Source organism: Lactuca sativa, chromosome 8 (assembly GCF_002870075.4).
Source record: "Lactuca sativa cultivar Salinas chromosome 8, Lsat_Salinas_v11, whole genome shotgun sequence".
NCBI classification, from domain to species: Eukaryota; Viridiplantae; Streptophyta; class Magnoliopsida; order Asterales; family Asteraceae; genus Lactuca; species Lactuca sativa.
In genome coordinates, this window is record NC_056630.2 from 138,425,679 (window position 1) to 138,453,359 (window position 27,681).

Here is a 27,681-nt window from a genome sequence, read left to right on the forward strand (position 1 = left end):
GCGCTTCATAGTTCAACGGAGTTTTCGAGAGCTACGATTGCTGGTTGGTTCCTGAAGTAACATACGCAAATATAGTTATTAGACTTATCCAAGTGGGAGTCTGTTGGATAAGGTGTCTAAGTCCATAACTTATTTGGTATATACTTGACCTGACCCGGCATGGTCCATTTGGGTTGCATCTCACCCGAACTATTTATGGATAATTTTATGAGAGTTATACACATATGTTTATTAATATATTATAAGTTATAATATATTAATATGAAGTTATGTTATTTAATTAGTATTAGTCTTAAATTAATTATGAATTAATTTAGAGATTAAAAGGAAGACTAATTAGATTATGGGCTATTGGTTTTATATGGTGTGGGCTAACACTCATTTGTTAATGGGCTAGGCTTATATGGAAGTCCATGGATGATCCATGGAGCTTTTAACCCATGGATCCTTGGAAAGGAAAGGTCATGGGTTATTAGGGTTTCACCCTAACCATGCACACTATATAAGCATGCTTATGGAGCATGAAATGGCAACTAGTAAACTAGTGTGTGTGTGTGTGCTTGTGTGTGGCCGAAAATACAAGTGTGTATACTCTCTCTAAAGTTTTCCAAGAGTTTGTGGTGATTTGTGATTCCATTTGAGGCATTCACACTATTGGTGATTGACCCTCAAACTCCTTAGGAATTGAACTCATCATCAAAAGGTATGTAATCTCATCTAATTCTTTTATGTTTAAAAGTACCCCATGCCATGTTAGATAGGTTATGAACCTTGGAAAATTATTATTTTGCATGTATTTAGACAAACATAGATCCAAGGTTTATTAGGGTTGCATGCACACTTAGGAAGTGTTAGATTGCTCAAAACCCAACAGTAACTATATTTGGTAAGTTCTTGACCCGGTTATGCATGGTCCTTTTGGGTTGCCTTCACCATAGCAACTTGACAGGATGATTTGTTAAGAGAGAAGAGATATTATTGTTAATATATTATGAGAATAATATGTTAAAGGAATAATATTGTTATTTAATTAATATAAGTCATATATTAATTAAGAATTAATTTGGTGACTTAAAGAGGTTAATTGAATAAAGGGGCATAAACTGTCAAATGTGTGATAGTTGTGTTTTGGGCTATGTATCCTTATAGGTAATGGGGTGGACAAAATTTAGGGTTAGGGAACCTTAAATTTGTCCAATCCTAGAATCTAGAAGGATCTTGGATTGCTTAGGGCCTAAGTTATTCAATTAGGGTTAAAGGTGAAACCCTAGTATCCCATAGTATAAATAGATCCCTAGGGTGAGGGAAATCGGCACTCATGCAAGGCAAGGAACCCTAGGGCCGATTTCTCACCTTCTCCCCTCTCTCTCAAGATCATCTTCTTGCTAGTTGGTGTTTGTAAGCCATTAGAGGAGTGACAATTGTGACTCTAAGCTCCAAGAAGAAGAAGTATCAAGCAAGTAATCTAAGGTATTGTTCTAGATCCAATTTCATATGATTTGATTCAACTGTTTACATTAGATCTAGTATTGTAAGTCTTGGATTCAATGCATGTTCAATTAGAGAAACCAAGATCCAAGCATTAGGGTTTGCATGTGCCCATAGGAAAGTTCTTATGGCTCAAACCCATTAGTGGTATCAGAGCCTTGATTGATTTCTATTGAATTGATGCATTGGTTAATTGCTTGTTGCTTGTAAAATTCGATTTTTGGTCTTTTGCCTGATGAACTCGGCGAGTTCCACTGTGGACTCGGCGAGTCCATAGTGGGTACTCGGCGAGTTCGAGCGTCAGAAAGAGGGAGTTTCGGGATTTCTTGCTGTTTTACTTGAGGAAACTTGCCTTAACTATTTTGGGTCATTAAAATCCGATTTTAACCATATATATGAGTATATTCTTGACCAAACAAAAGATAATTACCAGTTAGTTGAATAATAATTTCCTTATGTGATAATAATTGATTATTTGAATTGAATTGGTTAATTATTTTGCAAGTAATATTGAATAAGATCAAATTGAGATAATTTAATTGTTGATTTACATTATTTGCTTTTTGATCCTTATGTTTTGAAAAGTTTAAAACTTGTCCTCAAGTTTTGAAATTTAAGTTTTGTGATTAAAAGTTTAATTATGAATAATTTAAATTTCAAACCCTAGAATTTTTACAAGTTTAAAATTAAACCCTATACTATTATATGATTACAAGCTTAATATATATATATATATATATATATATATATATATATATATATATATATATATGTATGTATGTATGAGTAAAACTATGCTAGTCTTACCGTTAGTAGGCCTCATTCACGAAGTCGGTCTATAAGGTGGGTATAAGGTTGTTGCCTATAAAATGGCGCTTAATGGGTGTACACTCACACCTACCGCTTGCTTGATCGGTGGAGGGTCGTTAGCCAAACGGGTAGGATAGGGCAATTCTCTCTTCTCATTAATAAGTATAATGAATCTATAAAGTAACTAAACTATTTTATAAAATTTCCAATCTTAGTTACTTTAGGAAAAGTGAATTGATGCAATCCCATGAAATTGCGCTTTGCACCCTTGGTAAGAAGTTAGTGGAGCGTGTGTGGTTTACCGGCACACTAATTGGTTCTAAGCAAAGGTGGCAAAGGGTGATTCATTGTTTATCATAGTTCGATGGAGCGTGTGTGGTTTACCGGCACATCGAATAGATGATTGTAACAATGAAGGCACCATGAAGATTTGCATGGTAATTCACACCCGCTTTGTGATCCTCGGTATCCCAGTCACAAACTAGAGGGGCATATCAAGATTTAAACATGCCATTGAAAGGTTCAATGAATCTCTAAAATCTAGGAATTCTCAATAAAACTTAAGGTTATGTTTTCATGGTGAAGAATTAGTGAATCGTCATTCACTTACCTCCAAATTATTTGCATGATTGGATTACGGCATCCCTTTTCTAATATGTAAATAATGTTGTTGGGTCCTAGCCCTAATTTTTCATTTTGGGTGTTTAATTAGGGATCCAATTCAAATCAAACTTTGTCCTTTCTATTTGTAGATGTCGCACGCAAACAACGTTGCTGCTAACTCATTCACGCTAATGAGTCTTTGCCAAAAGGTGACCTTCGATGGTACGAACTTTAGCGAATGGATAAGATACATTCACACAATTGCACTCTACGAGGACAAAGAGTATGTCCTCGACGAAAAGCTCGAGAAGGTCAACCCAGAAATCGCTACTCCCGAAGAGATGGCTGTCTTTGAGACACACGAACGTGATGCAACGTAAGCCCATTGCATCATGATAGCCACTATGAACCAAGAATTCCAAAAGTCCTATGAGGACATGTATCCGTATGAAATGCATCAAGACTTAATGGAGAGGTATCACCAAAGTGCGAGGCAAGAGCGCTACGAGATCATCACTAACATGATAACCGCTAAGATGGGAAATGGAGAATCGTTGATTGTGCATTTGCAAAAGATGCAACGATATGTTGATCGTCTTCACAAGTTAAATGTTAACTTTGGGGAGGATTTGGCCATCGAGATTGTTCTTCATTCCTTTCCTTCATGCTACAACCAATTTAGGATGACCTACCACATGAACAAGGAAGAGGTTACCCTAAGCAAACTCCAAGGACTCCTTAGGACTGCTGAGAACAACCTAAAGGACAAGTCTGCTGCGCCATCTCCCACACCAACCGCTGCTCCTGTTTTGGCTATAGGGCAGGGAAAGGGCAAGAAGAGGAAGGCTCCGTCAAAGAGCCACCGCAAGGGAAAGTCCCAAGATGGTTCTTCTTCTAGTGGGACCAAGGTTGGTCCCATTAAGCCCAACCCTAACCCGAAGGAGGCAGAGTGCCATCATTGCCACAAGATAGGGCATTGGAAGAGAAGCTGCCGGAATATCTGCAACCCATCAAGGATGGAAAGATCAAGCCATCTTTTGCAGGTATATACACAATTAAATCTAGTAATTCATATCACACTACTTCTTGGGTTCTTGATACTGGATGTGGTTACCACATTTGTTCTGATTTGCAAGGACTAAGAAGAGATAGAGATGAGGAGCAAGGAAGAATAAATCTAATCATGGGAAATAGAAGATCGTCGCCTGTCACCAAGATTGGAGTATATTCTTTAGTGCTTAGTAATGGATTAGGTCTAGATTTAAATAATTGTTGCTACTCAGCAGATATGGAAAGAAACATCATTTCGTTTCATGGTTTGTTTAGACAAGGATTTAGATATTAGTTTAATAGTATGAATGGTTCTATTTATGCTTATCTAAATGGTGTTTTATACTTTGAAGCAATGTCTTGTAATGGAATTTATGAAACTGTTATGGTTGTAGATAACCTAGGAAATGATGTGTTGTGTATAGATTCTTCCAATAGTATGGATAAAGCATCTTTGTGGCATTGTCGTCTCGGACATGTCAACAAGAAGCGTATAGCCCAACTCCAAAAGGATGGAGTGTTGGAGTCATTCGACCTTAGGGAAAATGACACGTGTGAATCTTGTTTACTTGGAAAGATGACCAAGTCACCCTTCACTGGCACTTGTGAGAGGGTGAGGGTTTATTGGATCTCATACATACCGATGTATGTGGGCCCTTTAGATCCACCACAAAGGATGGAAACCGCTTCTACGTGACTTTCACCGATGATTATAGTAGATATGGGTATATTTACTAAATCAAGCACAAGTTTGAAACGTTTGAAAAGTTCAAAGAGTTCAAGAATGAAGTGGAGAATCAATTGGGCAGAAAAATCAAGATGCTTCGATCCGATCGAGGAGGAGAGTACCTAAGTCTTGAATTCCACGACTATCTCAAGGAATGTGGAATAGTTTCGCAATTGACGCCACCTAGGACACCGTAGTTGAATGGTGTGGCAGAAAGGCGTAATCGAACCTTGTTGGACATGGTTCGTTCTATGATGAGTCGTGCTTCACTACCTATCTCATTCTGGGGGTATGCCTTAGAGACTGCCGCCCATATCCTTAACTGAATCCCTACAAAGAAGGTTGCCAAAACACCTCACGAGATGTGGACAGGGAAAGCTCCCTCGTTGGCACATATCAAGGTTTGGGGTTGTGAAGTTTTCGTAAGACGAGAAACTCACGATAAGCTCGAACCTCGAAGTGAGCGATGTATTTTCATCGGCTACCCGCAGAAATCCTTTGGATATCTCCTCTATAGACCGAGTGACAATGTTGTCTTCGTTACGAGGATAGGGGTTTTCCGATATAAAGAACTCATAAGTCAAGGAGACAGTGGGAGGCAGATCGATCTTGAAGAGATTCAAGAGTTGAGTGATGAAGGAACCTCTACCGCTGGCGATCAACCCGAGGAGGAAACTCCAGTTGAACTGACTGACGAGTCATTACCTCTTAGACGTTCCAAAAGAGTTAGAGTTCAACCCCAGTTTTATGGTTTTCATATTACTACTGAATGGGACACGTATATTAGTGATGGTACACTAATAAATCTAGATGAACCTAATTGCTATAAGGAAGCCATGGCAGGCCTGGAGACTGCAAAATGGAAAGAGGCGATGAACAGCGAGATTCAATCCATGTATGACAACCAAGTTTGGAATTTGGTTGACAATGTGCCTGGACGTAAGACCGTTGGGTGCAAATGGATCTTCAAGAAGAAGACCGACGTGGATGGGAATGTGCACACGTATAAAGCATGATTGGTGGCGAAGGGCTTTACTCAAACTCCCGGAGTTGACTATGATGAGACCTTCTCACCAGTTGCTAAGATAAAATCTATTAGGGTAATGCTTGGCATTGCTGCATTTCATGATTATGAGATATGGAAAATGGACATCAAGACCGCTTTCCTTAATGGAAAGTTGGCTGAGGATGTTTACATGGCTCAGCCATAGGGTTTTCTCGATCCGAAGCATCCAGATAGAGTGTGCAAGCTTGAGAAGTCCATTTATGGACTTAAGCAAGCATCTCGCAGATGGAATCTTTGCTTTGATGAGAAAGTCAAAGAGTTTGGATTTGTACGAAGCGAAGATTAATCATGTGTATATTTCAATGCCAGTGTGAGCATAGTTAGTTTTCTCGTTTTGTATGTCGATGACATACTGCTCATAGGAAACGATATCTCGACTCTGCAAGAGGTCAAGTCCTGGCTCGGGAAGTGTTTCGCTATGAAGGACCTCAGAGAAGCTTCCTATATTTTGGGAATAAGGATAGTGAGAGAAAGAAGTAAGAGACTAATAGGACTTAGTCAGAATACTTACTTAGATAAGGTACTAAAACGTTTTAGTATCGAAAACTCGAAGAAGGGAGAACTACCGATACAAAGTAATACCAAGTTGAGTAAGACCCAAAGTCCGAGTACCGTAGCTAAGATAGTTGAGATGAGCCGAGTACCTTACGCTTCCGTAGTTAGCTTGATCATGTATGCTATGACTTGTACTCGATCTGATGTGGCCTTTGCTTTGAGCATGGTTAGTAGATATCAAGGGAATCCTGGTAGAGCGCATTGGATTGCGGTCAAGAACATCCTTAGGTACCTTCGGAGGACCAAGGAATGGTTTCTAGTCCTCGGGGGGAGTGATGACTTAAAGGTGTGAGGGTATAGTGACGCCAGTTTCCAGATCGACAGGGACAACTACCGTTCGCAGTCGGGATGGGTCTTTACCCTTAATGGAGGAGCAGTAACTTAGAAAAGTTCCAAACAGGAAACTGTAGCTGATTCAACGTGCGAATCAGAGTATACTACAGCAAGCGAGGCGTCAAAGGAGGCGATGTGGTTGAAGAACTTCATTGGTGATCTTGGAGTTGTGCCTGCCATAAAGGAGCCTATGGAAATTTTCTGTGATAATGAGGGAGCGGTTGCCTTAACCAAGGAACCGAGGGATCATGGTAGATCTCGACATATCGATAGAAAATATCACTTTATTAGACATCGAGTAGAAGAAGGACACCTCGTAGTGAAGAGGGTATCGTCAGAGGATAATCTAGCAGATCCGCTTACGAAGGGACTGAGTAGGGTTAAGCATTTGCAGCACGCTAGGAGCATTGGGCTGAAAGACGATATTAGTTTAGATTAGATAGTTTTGAAACATGTAATAGATTAATGTAATTGACATTTGATGATTAAATAAAAGAGTATTATTTATAAGTAAAGCTACTGTCTTATGTTGATTGTTTAGATAATTGTTTCACTTTGCATGTTTTGACTTCCTGAATAATTAAGTTATTAAGAATAATCGAATTATTCGAATGGTCCACAATCGTTCATATGTTGGAAGTAGGTATGAATGAAGATTGTCATGAATTGGTGTGTAGATTGTCTAAATGGTATTAGACATAGCAAAGGTTTGCTGCAACGTTCATGAGTGCTTATGAACAAGTTTTGAGCATTGGAATAAACCCACGCTTGCTGGAATCACTTTTGGAATGTGACACGAGTGATCGCAAGACGATAATATCATATGGTCTTAAAACCTAGATATATGGTTTATTATTTACTAATTGTTTGTACATTGATAATGTGAAACCGCATCAGTAAATTGATGTCATAAAATGCATTGTTGTGTATAGTTGGTTAGTCTATAAGTAAATGCATATAAGTCAAAGTTTATCTGTTACTTTTATTCTGAGAGGGTAAAAGCGATATCACGGTCGCTCGATGATTTGATTTGACTTATGTGTTGGGCCCGGTCAGAACTGAATTGATGTGTTCAATTAAGTTCTATGTCAAATGAATCTGAGATCGAGAAACCAAAATGCTGGACAATAAGTTCCATAAGATTGTCAGCATAATATCTAAACAGAGGAATATACGATCCCTTATCTAAAGGACAAGAGATTGATAAGATCAGAGTTGACATCGTCTTTGAGAGTTATGATTGCTAAATCAGTTTGTGTTTGCATATATAGTTACTAGACTTATCCAAGTGGGAGACTGTTGGATTAGTGTCTAAGGTTGTAACTATATTTGGTAAGTTCTTGACCCGGTTATGCATGGTCCTTTTGGGTTGCCTTCACCATAGCAACTTGACAAGATGATTTGTTAAGAGAGAAGAGATATTATTGTTAATATATTATGAGAATAATATATTAAAGGAATAATATTGTTATTTAATTAATATAAGTCATATATTAATTAAGAATTAATTTGGTGACTTAAAGAGGTTAATTGAATAAAGGGGCACACACTGTCAAATGTGTGATAGTTGTGTTTTGGGCTATGTATCCTTATAGGTAATGGGGTGGACGAAATTTAGGGTTAGGGAACCTTAAATTTGTCCAAGCCTAGAATCTAGAAGGATCTTGGATTGCTTAGGGCCTAAGTTATTCAATTAGGGTTAAAGGTGAAACCCTAGTATCCCATAGTATAAATAGATCCCTAGGGTGAGGGAAATCGGCACTCATGCAAGGCAAGGAACCCTAGGGCTGATTTCTCACCTTCTCCCCTCTCTCTCAAGATCATCTTCTTGCTAGTTGGTGTTTGTAAGCCATTAGAGGAGTGACAATTGTGACTCTAAGCTCCAAGAAGAAGAAGTATCAAGCAAGTAATCTAAAGTATTGTTCTAGATCCAATTTCATATGATTTGATTCAATTGTTACACCAAATCTAGTATTGTAAGTCTTGGATTCAATGCATGTTCAATTAGAGAAACCTAGATCCAAGAATTAGGGTTTGCATGTGCCCATAGGAAAGTTCTTATGGCTCAAACACATCAGTTGCCACCTATCCTGCCGCTGCTAAACTCGGGCACTAGGACCGCTTGTATCCCCTCAGATTGCATTGAAAGCAAATCAAATCTGATACTGTTGTGGTGGTGGTAGTATCTGTACAATCTCTGCTCACATGACCAGTTTGGCCGTACTTAAAGTATCATGAACTCCCTGCCTTGCACGTCCCCTCGTGCAACTTGCCGCATTTGCCACAACAACTGCGGCCCTGCTGGCTCTTAGATTTGTGGTCTGATACCTTGGGCTTCTTGCCCGCACTCCCTGACTGGACCCCCTTGGGTTTCCTCTTCTTCTCCATCTCCAAGCCAAATCTCTCTCTCTCTCTCTCTCTTTCTCTCTCTCCCTCTCTCTCTCCCTAGCAATCATATCCTCCAGCATCTTGCAGCTGGATCGACTCACAAACTGGCAGATATCACTCTGCAACATCTCATGATATCATGCCTTTTTTTACTCCTTGTCCGCCACGTATTTGCGAAACAAGAAGGGCCCATCCATTCTTGGCAATGAGTTATTGGATATTATTTTGAGGCTGAAACCTCAGATCTAGACTATAGAAGGACTTGATAGACCAAAGATCCAAGCTTTATTGAGCTAGCGTCTAGCTTTTGTGCATCTAGCCCTTATGGGAGCATGTTTTGGCTTTATGAGTCTTATATGCCATGTTTAAACAAAAAGCATGCAGCTTTACGTGACAATCGACCCTTAGGATGGTAGATCTAGTGTTTGGAGCGATGGATCTGTTTTAAATCGTCTGAATGAGGAATCTGATTGAAGGGGCTCGTCGAGTACATGGCCTGACTCGACGAGTCGGTGAGGGTTCGTCCCGATGGGTTGATTGTGCGATAACTCGGCGAGTTGGGGGTCAACTCGATGATTTAAGCTGGACTTTTTGAGACTTCTGAGGATACGAGGGGACTCGACGAGTTGCAGGAGTGCACTCGACGAGTCGGGTGAAACATGGACTGTTGACTCGAGTTTCACTTCTATTGACCTTGGGGATCTGTCAACATGAGTAATAGAGACCATGGAGGGGTAAAATGGCCTTTTATCCACTTCAAAGAGTTAAAGAGAGAAATAATAGCCTTCGGTTATTTGAGTCATGAAAAGAGTATTAATTAGAGATATCCATCCTTTGTGTTAGGCGGAGGCTAGTTCGAGATCCGAGCGCGAGGTTAATTGCTCACCTGCTTGCGAGGTGAGTCTTCTCACTATACTTTACCTAGAGTGATATTTATGTGTGAACGGAAGGTCTTAGGTGCTTACTTGAGTTATGTATTGTCTGTGTGATATATGTTATATTATGAGCGGACCGAAGGGTCCAACGAGCCATGGGACTGGAGGGTCCCAACCAGACCGGACCGGAGGGTCCAACGAGTCGTGGGTCCAGAGGGTCCCACTAAGACACATAGACCGGAGGGTCTTATAGTGTTATAGCCTCGAGTGGCTAATGTGATGTACGTGGTATTTTGGGGAACTCACTAAGCTTCCTGCTTACCGTGTTGTGTGTTATGTGTTTCGGGTTCCTATCAGGATCGCGGGAAGACGCCGACTTGATTGTACACACATCCGAGTTGGAGATATGTCTTTAGAGGATCTTGGATTTGTAATAAACAATTTTTAAAATGTGTTGAATTTGTTTTTACTTGTGAGTTTTAAGAAAACATGACATGTGGTTTACTGTGTTTTAAAAATGAAATTTTTGGTCGAAAATTTATGTCGTTACAAGTTGGTATCAGAGCCTTGGTTTGAGGGATTCGGATGCACCTCTGGGTGTGTTTGAACTCAAACTGAGGATTTGAGAAGATTTTCAAAAGAGATAATTTTTTCTAAAAATGAGAAAGAGTTTAAGAGAAAACGAGTTGGAGTAGTGTGTACAATCAGCCAGAGCCCGAACGATGATTTCCCAAAATACCCTTACTTTTATGTTATGAGATATTTATGAGATATTATACATGCTAGAGATAGGCTAGGTATTACATATTTTTGGACTAGAGTTTCCTGATTTGTGATTCCTTAGCCTTTGAGTTGCTGCTATCTGTGATGTGCTTTTGAGTATGTGTTGAGTAGAGTAGTTAGATACCTTGAAAGGTAGGATTACCTGAGTCAGCAATGTCTTTTGAGTTGGGAATAGAGCAAGAGGAAGTATATGCCAGATTGGCTTTATGTGTTAGTGGGGGTCATTCGATGCCCGGATGTTGCTTGCTTTGTGCTTTGTGGAACTCTTGATGATAGGAGACATATACATGTGATTAAATACACAAGAACAACTATTGAATCGAGAACACGAAAACAAATATTGTCCACATAAATCATATGCGATTAGATACATATAATAGCATGTGATTATTTGTATCTAATCACATATGATTTATGTGGTTAAGATTCATTTTTGCATTCTCGCTTCAATAATTGTTTTTTTCCACTTTAATTATATGTGATTAAATACATTTAATCAGATGTGATTATATGTTTCTCATCACATGTGATTTTATTTGAAAAAATATGAATATTGTCTATATAAATAATATGTGATTAGATACATACAATCACATGTGATCATATACACGATAACAAATATTGAACCAAGAACATGAAAAAAATCTTTATCCAAGTTAATCATATGTGATTAAATACATCTAATCACATGTGATTATATGAATCTAATCACATATATGTGGACACAATTCATTTTCACTTTGTCGATTTAATAGTTGTTCTCATGTATTTTATCACATGTGATTATATGTATAAACACATGTGATTAAGTATATGAGCACAACTATTGAATCAAGAAGGAAAAAATGAATCTTGTCCACCTCAAATCATATATGATTTATATGGATAAGATTCATTGTCACATTATAGATTCAACAATTGTTCTTTGTAAACTGTAATCATATGTGATTAAATACATATAATCACATGTAATTATATGTATCTAATCACATATGATTTATATGGACAAAAAATAATGGTGTCTATATAAATCATATGTGCTTAGATACATATAATCACATATGATTATATACACGAGAACAACTATTGAATCGAGAACACAAAGATAAATATTGTCCACATATATCATATGTGATTAAATACATATAATCACATGTGATTATATGTATCTAATCACATAGAACTTATGTGGAAAATATTCATTTTCGCGTTATCGATTCAGTTGCTGTTCTTGTGTATTTAATCGCATGAGCTTATATGTATCTAATCATATATGATTTATATGGACAATATTCGTTATTGCATTCTCGTTTAATAGTGTACATTTAGTCACATATGATTTCTGTACACAAGATTCATTTTCGCATTTTCATTTCAATATTTTTTTTTCTATATTAATCATATGTGATTAAATACATACAATCACATATGATTAAATAGATAATAAAAAATATTGAATAAAAAATGCGGAAAAAAAATATTATCAATATAAATCATATGTGATTTGATAAGGAATATTGTCCACATAAATCATATATGATTAGGTATATATAATCACATGTGATTATATGTATTTATCACATATGATTTATGTGGACAATATTCATTTTTGCGTTTTTAATTCAATAGTTGGTCTCGTGTATTTAATCACATACGATTTATGTGAAAAATATTTGTTTTCATGTTCTTGATTCAATAAATCATATGTGATGAAATATATATAATCATATATAATTATATACACGAGAAAAACTATTGAATCAAGAACATTAAAAAAATTTGTGTCCACATTAATCATATGTGATTAAATACTTATAATCACATGTGATTAAATACTTATAATCACATGTGATTAAATATGTGAAAAATTATTGAAACGAAAACTCAGAAATGAATATTGTTCATATAAATCATATGTGACTGAATACATATAGTCACATGTGATTATATGTATCTAATCACATATGATTAAAGTTGACAAAAAATAATTATTGAATCAAGAACGCGATAATGACACATGTGATTAAATATATCTAATCACATTTGATTAAATATATCTAATCACATGTGATTATATGTATTTAGTCACATGATTTATATGGACAAAAAAATAATATTTTCTATATAAATTATATGTGATTAAATACACATAATCATATGTGATTATATACACATAATCACGAGTGGTGGTGGTGTGTAGTGATTATAATGGGTGGAGTAGGTGGCAAGTGGTGGTGGTGGTGAAGGGTGGTAGGGATGACATATGGGGTGGTGATTATAATGGGTGGCAGGTGGTGGTATCAGGCAATGGTGATGGGTGGTGGAGACGGGTGATGGTAATTGGTGGTGGTGGTGGTGGTGGTTTTGGCTGCTGATGGGTGGGGTGGTGGTGGCGGGTGATTGTGATGGGTGGTGGTTGGTGGTTGTCAGTGGTTTTTTTGGGTGGTCGGTGGAGGTGATGGTGGTGGTCGGTGGCGATAGGTGGTGGAGGTGGGTGGTGGTGATGGGTGGTGGAGGCGTGTAGTAATAATCGGTGGTGGTAGCGTATGGTGGTGAGTGGTGGTTGGTAGTAGTGACGGGTGTTGTTCACAATGATGGGTAGTAGGTGGGTGGTGGTTGTGGTGGGTAGTGGGTGGTGGTTTTGTTGGGTGGTAAATGGGGGAGTGGGTGGTGGGTGGTAGTTGGTGGTCATAATAGTGGGTAGTGGTTAAGTGGTAGTGATGAGTGGTTGTGATGATATTGGGTAGTGGTTTTGGTGGGTGGTAGGTGGGGGTGATGGTGGTGGCAGGTGGTGGTGATGGGTGGTGGGTGGTGGTGGTAATAGGTGGTGGTCATACTAGTGGGTGAGTGGTAGTGATGGGTGGTAGAGGTGGATAATGGTGGTGGTTGGGTGGTGGTTGTGGTGGGTGGTAGTGGCGGGTGGTAGTGATGGGTGGTGGTGGTGTTGGTGGATGATGGTCGTGGTTGGTGGTTATGGATGTTGGTGATGATGTTGGGTGGTGGGTGTGGGTAGCAGTGATGGGTGGTGGAGGTGGGTGGCGGTGACGGGTGGTGGTGGTGGATAGTATTGTTTGGGTGGTGAGTTGTGTTGGTTAGTGAGTTTTTAAATTTTTTTTACTTATTACATGGTTTATATTAATATTATATGATAATTTTAATTTTAAAAAAATTGTGTGGTCAAAATTTGTTCTCAAATGTTCTCACAATAAGAAATGTTCTCGATTAAACGCTCCTATATATATATATATGTAGGGGGTGTGGGTGTGTGTGTGTGTGTGTGTGAGAGAGAGAGAGAGAGAGAGAGAAAGAAAGAAAGAGAGAGAGAAGTATTATATATATTTTGAAAGTTTTCTTTCAAGATAATAACTACTATAGACTATTGGCTAATGACATGTTACCATTTATTTGCAAAACCAATTTTTTTCGTAAAATAAACCATTAATTTTGTATAATACCAAAAATATCCTTATAAAATAGTATTTATTAGTATTGTTGTTATTGTTATTATTATTAATATTAGAAAAAACATCATAAATGGTCTTTGTGGTTTTTCCAGATCTAAAGTTTAGTCCACATGATCTTTATTGCTAACTCCGTTAAGTTTTGTCCATTAAAAGAAGGGTATTTTCGTCATTTCATTACCACAGGGACCATTTATGATGTTTTTTTATTTATAAAAAATGAAATAATATACAAAAGGGGTCTCTCTCTCTCTCTCTCTCTCTCTCTCTCTCTCCACTAACCATTTCATCTTCTCCGGTGAACTTACCCACCTCTACACCCAAATCTAGATTTACAAAAGTAAAAAAAAATTGATCTAGCGTAAGTCAACAAAATCTAGATTTTCAAAAAATTAAAAAACTGCATATATGTTCCATCTTCAAAATCGTGTTTATCCATATCCAATATCCAAACAAACCTTCATCCCCACCCCTCGTCTCCCTCTTCGGTCACCTATCTCATCTTCTACGATTTCCAACAAGGAACACACCCAATTTTTCAGGTTCTAGTGGTGCTACAATCAAATCTAGTTTTTTTTATGGTGCTTGGCTTCAAACCAACTGTGGTTTATACAAAGTTTCCATTGCTTTTTGTAAGTAAATACACCATTATCTTTTATAAGTATCTTCCATAAATCAATATCTGATGGCATTTTCACCTGAAGCAAGTCGCATTTCTATGTTCACCGGCAAAGATCTGGATATGCTCGACCCAACTCCGTTCAAACCAGCAATCCGGATATGCACTGACAAAGCAAGAACCCTAGGGATTAACGGTTGATCATGTTGCAAGTGGAGTCTCAGTCATGGATCTTCGCGCCAGGAGGATGCTTTCTCCGAACACGATTACAGATGAGGTTTTGAGTGCTGGAAAAGTCGATTTGAAAGCAGATATGGACTTTCAGAAGACCTATGATAGAAACACTAATCATGGAGTGTCTTCTCCTGAAGGCGATGGTGATCATGGTGATTTGGGGGTTTCACCACAACTAACGCCACATGTTGAATGTCTTACACCCATAATTTATTGTTCTTCACGTACAATTTTGTGACATCCATCAACACAGGTTTGATCGATTCAAAATGGTGTTTGGGTTTTTTTTTCTGGGGATTTGCAATGGGTTTAAGAATCCTAATTTCTTCTTCATGTCAAAAATGATGGATATGCAGAGGGTTCAACTTTAAGAGAGTGTGTATGTTTGATTTTCTTCAAGGAGGAGGGTTGAAGGGTAGAGAGAGAGAGAGAGAGAGAGGTGGGACCCCCTTTGCATATTATTTCATTTTTTAAAAAATAAGAGAAAACATCATAAATGGTCTCTATGGTAGTGAAATGACGAAAATGTCTTTCGGTTAACGGACAAAACTTGATGGAGCTAGCAATAAAGACCAATCATCAAAAGTTTTGAAAACATAAAGATCATCTATGATGTTTTTAAACCATGTGAAAATCTTGAAAAACCACAAAGACCATTTATGATGTTTTTCTTAATATTAATATTATTGGCTAATGACATGTCACCAAATATTCTATAGAGATTTAAATTTTATTTAAGTTGTACGATCTTCTTTAGCAAAATATCATATGTTGGTTATATTTTTTAGTGTTTAAAATTGTTTAGTTTTTCATTTGCTTTTGAGGTTTCTTTGTTTTTGGTTCTTTGCAATTTCAAAATAAATTTCAGGTTTTTAAAATTATTTGAGTTTTTGGTTGTTTTTTTACCCATTTTCATTTTTACACACCAATAAGTCCCTATTCTAATAAATGAATAGTTTTCATCTCATTGTGACAAGTGTCACTTTAATACAAGTCCTCATTAATATTATGTCATGTGTCATGTAAATATATTAGGCAACCATTTCAAAATTCATATTTATATTTTCTAATTATATGTTAAATTTGAAGTTATAATAACCGTAAAAATTTGATATATCTCTTAATTAATAGTTTATTTAAAATCATTTATTTAAAACAATTGACTAATAATTATATATTTTTATTATGAAAATTTAATTTAATTAATTTTATAACCGTGATTTCCACGGGTTATAAACTAGTAAGTACATATACACCAATAAGGAAGTACATATACATATTAGTTTTAAAGTAAGTTAGTTTTGGTTCGATGCACAAACAAATTTTCCAGTTTGTTCAAAAACCAGAAACAAAAACAACCCCAAAACTAACTTCATTTTTAACACTAAAAAATATTCAAGATATATTTCCATTTTTCTGATTTTTTTTTTAAAAATTTTCAAAAGCAATCCCTCTATGTATTAGTTTTATAAAACTTTATTTATATTATTTAATTACAATAATTTTATAGTGTTCATTATAAGAAAAAGTAATATATATATATATTTTAGTTAAGTGTTATATTAGATTAATCGATTGTTGACATGGACAATTCGTCTCTTTTATTTACCCTTGTGTCGTGTGTTGATGACAATTCGTATATTTTATTCTCCTCAAATTTTATACGTATTATTTATATTAATTTTTTTTGTTGTTGAGAACTGCCAGGAAGAAAAGTCAAAAGATGGTTGAATGTTGATGAGTAAAGCAGGACTGCACAGGAGTGGGTTCCTACGTTAGGGTTTTGAAGTCTCACAGATTCTCAGCGAAATCAACTCACAGTTCCAGGCTTTGACGAAGAAATGAGAAGGACATGTTGCCATACATGTCTTGCGTTCATTCTCAAATTCCTCAATCTATTCCAATTATTTGTTGGAATTTCGATTATTCTATACTCTGCTTATATGCTAAATCAGTGGAACAATCACTTGCCAATCCCTCCCCTTCCACCTTCAGCTCCTTCGCCGGATTCTTCTGATACTGTTTCAACGATTTTCAACACTGCTAGGGTTTCAGAGCAAGTGATTCATCATAATTCTGTCTCTGGCGTAATCAGTGGTACTAGCGGACGGATAAAAGTCGATGATAGCTCCAGTCCTTCGCCGTGGTAATTTCTAATCTTCAACAAGTACTTTCCTGAAATTTAGATATTATAGATTTAGGAATTCTCATTCTTCATGTATTTATTACAAATGCTTATATTAAATTTGATTTGTTTGTATAAATTTGATCGTTTATCGGTGATGAATTGTGAATTACATTCGTTTCAAATTCACTAGTTTGGCTTCTGATCAAATCAAACATAATGAAAATAGAGGGATTTCTGTTTTATTTAGGCGTGGGTCTGACTAGAACATCAATTCATATGTTAAATTGTTGATCATCTGGCGCCATTTCCATGGCAGGTTCATATATGCATTTATGGGACTGGGTGTTACGCTATGCTGCATCTCTTGCACAGGTCATATTGCAGCTGAAGCTATTAATGGATGTTGCCTATGTTTCGTATCCTTTTCATGTCTTTTTTACTCTCAAATTTATATATGTTTTCTTTTCCCATAATCTTCATCTCAATGACACACATCAAACAAGGATTACAGAGAAACATGACCATAAAAGCTTATGTTTTTCAATCCGATTCATCTTTGGAAACTTGGAACAAGATTTTATTTAACAAGTAGAAAATGATTACAATTTATGTAATCAGTATGCCTAATGTTGATCATTGTTTCCTTAAATAAATAATTGCAGTATTCTCTTCTGAAAACTATATTCATCCTATTGGAGGTGGCTTTCATTCTGTTCATTGCACTTGACCATCATTGGGAAAGGGTATAATACTCTGATGAATCAATCACTTACAAATTTATACATATGTCGCTACAAAATTACTAAACTAACCACAAAATTTGTTAGGATCTGCCCTCGGATGAAACAGGAGAAATTGATAGAATTCGAGAATTTATTGAAGCAAATATTGACTTTTGTAAATGGGTTGGCATTACTGTTGTTGTAATTCAGGTAAGTTTCTTCATGCAGCATTGATCACTTTTCTTGTTAATGTATCAACACATGTAAAACTTACAAATTGATTGGGAATTTTTCAGGCTGTATGTCTGTTGCTTGCTGTAGTGTTGCGATCAATGGTGAATTCACAGATGAAATATGATGAAGATGACATTGAAAGAGATTCTGATGTGAGAGGGAATGCTTGGGAGCCTCTGTTGAACCCAAAATCTACCCAAACATCAGTCTCAGGTAGTGGTGAAGGTAAAGCTTTTCATTCTGACATATGGAGTTCACGCATGAGAGAAAAGGTAATTTGCTAATTCTAAATATAGTAAAATAGTAAATACATAGATTAGAATTTACATTATTATGAAATTAATTTGGTTGTTTTTGGCTTTTTGCAGTATGGATTGAGTACAAGTAATGGCAAGTAGACCAAAAATCGGAAGCAATTGAATATTATGGTGAAGGTGCGACTTGTCTCAGTTTTGTTCATGCATCAGTGTGAGGAGAAGTTACAGTCTTTTCAATACCTGTGGATTTAGTTTGTATAGAAATATAGCATGTTGTGTCATGTGTGTGAATGTGTTTTGATTTGAATTCTAAACCTCATTACATTTGTCTAGACATTTATATTGGATCATTATTACATTTGGATTTTAAATAGAACAATTATATTGTATTGGTGACTGTACTTACTCGGAACCATGTTGATTGGGATGCCAAAGAAGCTCTTAATGAACTCTTGTGATGGTATCTTGTAGAGATTGGTGCACATTCCTGCACAATTAGTCCATTCAAGAAACTTGAATTGACTAAAAGGGTTAATGACTTATTCTAGAAACTTGAATTGACTAAAAGGGTTAATGACTTATTCAGTTATTCTAAGCAAAAAAACTTACACATCTTCACCAAATTATGCAACCAAGTGGATTTATTTTGAACAAATTACTAAAATGGTCCATGTGGTTTGCAAAAAATTGCGTTTGGTCCCTATTTTTTATTTTGCATGTTGGACATCCCTAACATTTGCTTTTAATACGCGTTTGGTCCCTACGTCCATTTGCCATTGTCTCTGTTAATTGCCCCACATGTCTGGCACGATAGGGGTATTTTGTCTTTTGAAACATGGCGCCTAATATGAACTAGAGTGTAGTAGTTTATTCCTATTCCGATCGGCTTCTTCCTCACGTCAAAACCCTCTCCAAAATGGATCACCCTCTTCTGGAAAACCCTAAACCTTTAATGAAGTTATGATGGTTAGATGGAAGATTAGAGCAAATATGGATGAAATCAACATCGATGAAGCATACAGTAAGCATAGAATTTTTGGTTCGTTACATTCACTTTAGAACATAAATGTAAGAGAGTTAAGTTTAATTTTTTCTCTACACACAGGTGGTCACCTGACTGTGTTCTCCATCAGGTTGCACTATAGTGGAGAGTTCACAAAGTTTCCGGACAGAAAATACGTGAAGGGAAAAGTCAAATATGTTGATCTTTTAGATAGTGATACATTATGTGTTCTCGACATTGATGAAATAATGGAGGAGCTTCATCAAGTCAAGGACGGTAAGTTGTTATATTATCACTTCAAAAAACCATTTTCAGATTTAGACATTGGTTTGTATGCCTTGGCTAGTGATAGTGATATTAATCACTTGAGTACATTCGTGCCTAATCACAAATTGATAGATGTTTACACTAAGCATGGTAAAATTATGTTGCACACATACTTTGTTTCCCAAACCCAAGTAAAGTTAGGATAGAAGAATTTGTTGAACCCCTTTCTAGAAGGCTAATGTTGGAATGGAAGAACTCAAAAACAGGGGATCAAGTCCAAATAGGGATATTAATCAAACAGTGGATGATGGTGAAGTTCAAACACCACCTGCTACAATTGGCGGAGTTCAAATACCCCCTTTTACAACTAGTGATTACTTGCATTTGGAAGATTTCATTGACGGAGGTCAAGCACACCTTGAAGATCAATTTCAAGCACCAACTTTTGAGTTTGATCTTAATCAACCAATCATCAATTGTCTTGAATTCATTAGAGAGTACCACATGGTAAGGCTTGTGACTGTTCCAGAAGAAATTGATAAGGCAGTTCGGCCTCTGACTCTAACTGCTACAACTGTATTGGAAAAAAATCAAAAAAGCTGCAGCAGAGTGCACAAGTGTCTTTTGTGGGAATGCCAAGTATCAAGTAACAGGTCCAAGGATGGACCAATGTGTGGTTGACATGAAAAACCACACATGCTCATGCAAGAAATGGGAACTCACAGACATTCCTTGTAAACATGCATTGGTGACAATTTGGGACATGAGAAAAAACAAGAAAGATGTTGGTTTACCTGAAACTTGGGTGCATCCCACTTATTGGCTGAGAACATGGAAGGAGATGTATTCCTTCAAGATTGAGCCAATCAATGGATGAAGAATGTGGGAAAAATGGAAAAGTATGCTTGTCCTACAACATTGCTTCCTCCCAAGCATCATGTTCCCATTGGTAGACCTAAGAAGAAGAGAAGGAAGTATGTGGTTGAATTGGAAGATATAATGAAGGGTAGTAGGGCTACAAGGAAAGAGAAATTTGTCACATGATAAAAATGAAAAACCTTGGTCATAACAAAAGGAGTTGTAAAGGTCAGAGTAGTGCAAGTGGTGCTGGTAAAAGCAGTGCAAATGGTGTTGGTAGTGCATGTCAAAGCAGTGCAAGTGGAGTTGGTGGTGCAGGTTAAAGCAGTGCAAGTGTTGCTGGTAAGAAGACACCAAGTGGGGCTAGGAAGAGCACTCCAAGTGGTGTTGTTAAGAGGAGACCAAGCGGGGCTGGGAAGAAGGGCAAGACAATTGTTTAAAAGCATCCTAGTTGTTTTATTTTGTAGCCTAATGTAATGGCTTTTTACACTATGTAATGTGTTGATGTTTTTGTTAACATTATGATGATCTTTTGACCACATCTATATCTTTTGTTAACGTTATGATGATATCCTCTATATTTAGATAACATCCTGTTATCTTTTCTATTTCATTCCATTACATTCCAACAACATTACACAATTTCATTCCAATTACAACATTACAATCAAAACAAAGTACTTTCTAATTACAATAAAACAAAATTACATTATATTCCAGCCAATTACAATCCATTCCATTCCATTCCATTCCACTCCAATTACATTCCAACAACATTACACAATTCCATTCCAATTACAATCATTACACCATTACGATTAAACCAAAGTACATTCCAATTACAATAAAACCAAATTACATTATATTCTAGTCAATTACAATCCATTCCATTCCACTACAATTACATTTCATTCCATTCCAGTCAACTAAAATCCATTCCACTTGTAACACTGTAAATTTTTAAATAAATTTTTCATTTTTAAAATCACATAAACTCAATATCACATTTCTCAAAAATCATAAACTGTATAAGTTGTCAAAACACAAGTCAACAATGTTGATAGAATCCCAGAATCCTCAAAATCATGATCTCTAACTGGTGTGTACAATCAAGCCGGTGTCTTCCCGCGATCATGAAAAGTACCTGAAACACATATCACACAACACGGTAAGCACGAAGTGTAACACCATAAAAAATTTTTAAAAAAAAATCGCATTTTCAAAACACATTCCCCTTCATATTTATTATAAAAATCTCAATGTATCACATCTCAATTCATAAAACATATCCCAAGATCAAAAGAACGTATAAAACTCCGCGTGTGTGTACGAATGATATCGGCACCTTCCCGCGATCGTCACTAATACCTAAAACACATAACACAAAACACTGTAAGCATAAATGCTTAGTGAGTTCCCCAAAATACCACATATAACACATATTAGCCGCTCGAGGCTATAACTCTGTGGGCCCTTGGGCCCTAACTCTTTGGACCCTCTGGTCCTAGCTCTGTGGACCTTCCGGTCCTAACTCTGATATACACACGGCATAAGTCACATAGAAATAATGCAGTGCAACACATCACATAGATAGTATACAAGACACTTTATCTCATAATTCTGGTTACCTACTCAAGGTAAAGTATAGTGAGAAGACTCACCTCGGGTGTCTCAGTAAATCTCTGACTCGGTAAAAATCTGGTCTAGCCTTCGCCTAATTACATGGAATAAATACCCTAATCAATACAGCTCTCAAAGGCTAGACTAAACTCTCTCTTGGCATTCTCAAAAGGGTAAAAGACCATTTTACCCCTCTCATGGCTCAAAGACCCAAATATTGACCAAACCCTAAAAGTTAACAAAATTCAACTCTCTCCAGGTTACGCCGCGCGTACCAACCCTGTACGTTGGGCGTACCCGGCAACCTTACAAAAACGGGGAACGCGACCCCCTACGCCCCGCGTACTGGGATTACGCCCGGCATAATTCCCAGTTTCAGTCTTCTTTGATTTTTGGGTCTTAATTAGTTAAGACTTGCGTCTAAATTCCAGATCTAACTTCTCTAATACGACTTAATCCATAAAGTCGGTGACTTTAGGCCTTTGCATGGCTGTGTAAGTCACCAACACCCAAACCACTCCATTTCCAACCTTTAAAGGTCCATATCTCATGTATGAACAACTTTTGACAACCAAGACTGGATTTTTATCACATAACAACCCTAAATGAGCTAGCATGGGACAGATCTCGGCTTCTAAGAGCTCATTAACTCATAAAGCTATCAACTTGGGGACAAAAACCCTAAAACTTCTCTTACAAGGTATGAACAAAAAAGATGTAAATCTTGAAGCTTTTTACCTCAAAATGAAGCTTCTTTCACTGCTAATCCCGGATCCACAAGCTGAGCTCTAACTCTTCCTTTTCCAAGGCTTTCACTTTGCTCCAAATGGCCAAGAACACACTACAAAGCTCTCCTAGACACTCCCTTGCTATATGAACGAGATTTAGGGTTTAGAAATGATAATTCTCTGGGAAAGGTGGCCAACAAAAGGGCCATAAGGTTGCTTAAATAGGGAGGCTCAAGGAATTAGGGTTTCTCTTTTGGGCCGGGTACGCCCCGCGTACCTGGAAATCCTTCACGATTAGAACGCGGACAAGTACGCTGAGCGTACACCCCAGTACGCCCCGCGTACCTGCCAACCAAACATCTTCTTATCAAGGGCTAAATATGACAATCACTCAAAGAAGAAGGTTCACAAGGTATACCTGATTTTTGAGATGTTACACGAAGCTTAGTGAGTTCCCCAAAATACCACACACAAATACTTAGCCTCTCATGGCTATATCTCTATAAGGACCCTCCGGTCCATGTGTCTCAGTGAGGACCCTATGGTCTCACAACTCGGGTTAGACCCTCCGGTCCTAACCAATAAAGCACAGAATAATATACATCATAAATCATAAATACAAACCCTCCGGTCACACTGTATTACCATTTAGGTAAGTATAATGAGAAGACTCACCTCGGATGACAAACAACTCCTATAAATGCTACTGTTGCACACCGGCCTCTAACACTCATCCAAACCCACAATTAACCCAATTAGGATCTAAGACCAAACCCTCCCTCATTAGGTCTAAAGATAGTCCACTAACCGACCCATAAATAACCCAAGCCCACTAGGCCCACCAAGGCCCAATACTAAATGGGCTCTCCTAAGGCCCAACCCTTAAACTTAAGTCCAAATGGCAAGCCCAACACAAGGGTTGAGACATATATATATATATATATATATATATATATATATATATATATATATATATATATATATATATATATATATATATATATATATATATTCCTCTGATCCAAAATCTCCAATACAGCAAGCCCAAAATCCAGGCCCAACACTTAAGGCCCAATGCAAGTTTAGCCCAAAAAGCCCACAGCGAGATTATGTGGGGCGTACCTCCCTTGGTACGCTCAGCGTACACACAAATCCTGATTGAGGAGCTAGACCAGTACGCGAGGCGTACTAGGACTACGCGGGGCGTAATGCTCAGGTCCAGAAACTCCATTCTTGACTTAACCACTTCAGCCTAAAGCATCCAAACCTCAGGGAAGCTTTGTTACAAGCTCCTAATTGATAAAGTTGGCGACTTTATCAATTTGCATGTCTTAATGGGACCCAACTTCCAAAATAACCATTAAGACTCTCTTAAATCCTCTTAACACATGCATGAAGAAATCTAAATGACCAAGTTTTCATTTTTAGGAATCAAGGCAACCCAAAACACTTAAAAGGACAAGAGATTTGCTCTGGATTTTACCAAAGTCACAAAGTTCCAATCTTGGGACATAAAACTCTAAAAATGGACCCAAAAGAAGAACTAGCACAACAATGAGCAAGTTTCGAACTTTATACCTCTAGAAGATGCACCAACAAGTGTAGAACTCAGATCCACAAGCTAGAAGCACAAGCTATCCTCTTTCAAGACTCCTTCTTCACCAAAAGCAATCAAATGAGCCACCACACTCACACAAGCCATGGAAATGAGATTAGGGTTTTAAGAGGAGTTGGAGGCCGGAAATGGTGGCTGAAAACGAGGTCATTATGTTCCTTAAATAGGGTCACCTCAAAATATTAGGGTTTACATTCTCTGCCTAGTACACCCTGTGTACTAGGTGGTCTCCGCATCCATGCTACACACATAAGTACACTGCGCATACACATACTTACGCCTTGCGTACTCATTTGCTACCCATTTTTCAATAAGGACTAAGCTTGCCAAAACTTCAAACTATCATAGCTTCTTCGTTATAAGTATGTTTCCAACGAACCTCATATCCTCGAAAATGTGGCGAGAAGCCATACGCTTCTAGTAACTCGTCGCAACCTCAAGGCTTTCTCATGCCCGGGTTGCAGCCCATGAACCCTAAATCACAGACGATCCGAAACAGGATGTTACACCATTAAAATTACATTTTATTTCAGACAAAAAGCAAAAACAAAAGGTTTAAAACTGATTACATTACTATTTGTAAATTAGAGTTGCCATAAAAAAAATCCCAACTGCATAGTAGCAAAAGCCTCAATTTTTACTTTCATTTTGAAGCTCTTTCATTATGTTGGCATGACCATAACTATCTTCATCAACCCAACATAGAAACACACATTGTGGTCCCTACAATTTCAATAGTCTAACTTCGATTAAGAGTTAAGAGCAGAAATAACATCGATTAAACTTAAAATTACCGTTCCAATACAACAGTAGAATCGTTTTCCAGGGTTCTTCTTGGTCGTCGAGGATCATATAACAATTGGATAACCACAATCACATCTTATCGCCATTACCGTTTTCTGAATTGAAGAAGTTGCAAAGAAGAAGAATAGATGTCGAAGGCGTAGAGAAGAAGAATGATTGGCACGTATTTGAATAGCATTCTTATAAGGCTTTTAATATTAAAAAGACAAAAATACCCCTGGCACGCCAGGCACGTGGGGCGTATTAACAGAGAGGTCTAACGGCAAATGAACGTAGGGGCTAAGCGCGTATTAAAAGCAAATGTTAGGGATGACCAACGTGAAAAATAAAACATAGGGACCAAACGTAAACTTTTTGCAAACCATAGGGACCAAACGTAAACTTTTTGCAAACCATAGGGACCATTTCAGTAATTTGTTCATTTATTAATGACACAAATGCCTTACGAACTTTCTAGGTTTACCCGTTGAGTCCCTAAAGTTTTTGTCGGACTTTATGGGTCCCTAAACTTGAATATGACATTTTCTTTTAGTCTCTATCGACCTGTAATAGTCGGTTCAGTGATCTTATAGACCAAAAAAACTCACATTGTGCCCCTACAAAGCCAAAAAAATAAGTTCGGGGATCAATTCATACAAAAAAAAAAAAAAAAAAAAAAAAAAAAAAAAAAAAAACTCTCCTTTTCTTCTAAAGCCCATTCACACTCAATTCGTACCCTCCCAAGAAATCGATCGCTGCTCTTCTTTCCGTTTTCACCCTCGATTGTAGAAGATAATTGTGCTACAAGGTGTGCTAGTAACAAATAGAAAGAGCAAGAAGAAGATAGCGGTAGATATATGTTGAAAATCCATTAAAGAGATGGTTCTATTAATTTATGTAATTCGGTTGAATGTTGGGTGAGAATGTGAGATGAATCGAAAAAAAAAAAAGAATGTAGAAGTGATTTATAGGTTTGAGTGTATAGAGACCGCATGGTGAAGCTGTCTTTGTTTGATCAACAGAAGAATCATAGGGAGATGAGCTAATTTTGTTCACTTGCTGGTAGATGCATGGACGAACGGTGATTTGACTTTTTCATAACTCAATAAATCAATTAAAATTAAAAGGGTTAAGTGAATCTGTTTATTTTTGTTGTTAATGTTTACGGATAATTATGAAGTAAAAAATTCATGTAAATTTTTTACATTATACGATGTTAAAACTAAAACTCGTGTAAAAATTTAATATTATATAATATCCACAGTAAATTAAACTCTAATGGTTCAATAATCTTTACGAATTGAATGTGAATCGGCTATAGAAGAAAATGAGAGTTCTTTTTTGTACGAATTGATCCTCTAACTTATTTTTTTGGCTATATAGGGGCACAATGTGAATTTTTTTGGTCTAAAATGTTACTTAACCGGCTATTACAGGTTGACATGGACTAAGAGAGCAAGACATCCTAGTTTAGGGACTCATAAAGTCCGACAAAAACTTTAGGGACTAAACGGATCAGTCCTAAAAAATTTGTAGGGCATTTGTGTCATTTTTCCTTTGATTTATTGCCCAAGTAATATATATTTATATGAGCATGGTAAAAAGATTGAGAATATGAGATGATTTTTCAACTATTATATAAAAAATAATTAAAGTATCAATGAATCTAAATGACGTAATTGTAATTATAGTGAAAAACATACATCCTTATGTAATTTTAACATACGATTCAAAGGTAAATTAAACTTAGACATTATATGGTAGACAGGGGATTGAGTACATAAATATGAGTATTGGTAAATTTGGGCACAATTTGGGAGATATGAACAAATGAAGAATGTGTGCAACAACCCTTAAAAATTGCTATGAAAAGGAGGTCAAACTTCAAGAAATTAGTGGATCCTTGTTTCTAAGATGTAACCAAGATAACAAGGAAGACATAGCAAAATAAATTATCTCATATGCAAAAATTTGTGTTAAAGGACATGGGTTAGATTAAAAAATAATGTTTCTTCTTTGTACAAGGAAAGAAAACGTCTTCGTGGGTTATTGTTTGCCCATTAAGTGCATATAATAGCTGATTGCCCGCAATTGCATTATGTCATTCTTTGATTTTGATTTACTTAGAAGCTTGTAGCAACGAAGGAAGAACGGGGAGGATTAAATGAAAGAGAAAGAAAAAGAAATAAAAGAAAGAAATATGGTAAATAAGAAGAAAATGGAATATGACCGTTCATTAGGCTGGTGGGAGTGGGCTCGACAACCCACTTGGTAACCTCGGCGAAAACCGGGTCGAGGAATCGGTATGCTTAGCTCGGCTCGACAACTCGGTAGAATTGTGCCAATGAGAGAGGGTGAAAGTTTGAATGGGTTGTAAACGTTGGCAATTGAAGGAATGATCAATATAATTGTTTTTTTCAAAAAAAAAAAAAAAAAAAAAAAAAAAAAATTCAAAAAATACCAAAATTTTACCC

General features: G+C 36.9%; 1 protein-coding gene across 1 annotated transcript; it reads left to right on the plus strand.

The window, feature by feature from the left end:
* The first annotated feature begins 16,679 nt into the window (after positions 1–16,679).
* Positions 16,680–18,722, plus strand: LOC111907686 (tetraspanin-18). The gene is made up of 6 exons (XM_023903503.3): positions 16,680–17,138; positions 17,437–17,536; positions 17,783–17,863; positions 17,948–18,052; positions 18,139–18,348; positions 18,445–18,722. The coding sequence occupies exons 1-6, from the start codon at positions 16,834–16,836 to the stop codon at positions 18,472–18,474; spliced, it is 831 nt and encodes a 276-aa protein (XP_023759271.1). The 5' UTR covers positions 16,680–16,833; the 3' UTR covers positions 18,475–18,722.
* The last annotated feature ends 8,959 nt before the right edge of the window (positions 18,723–27,681 follow it).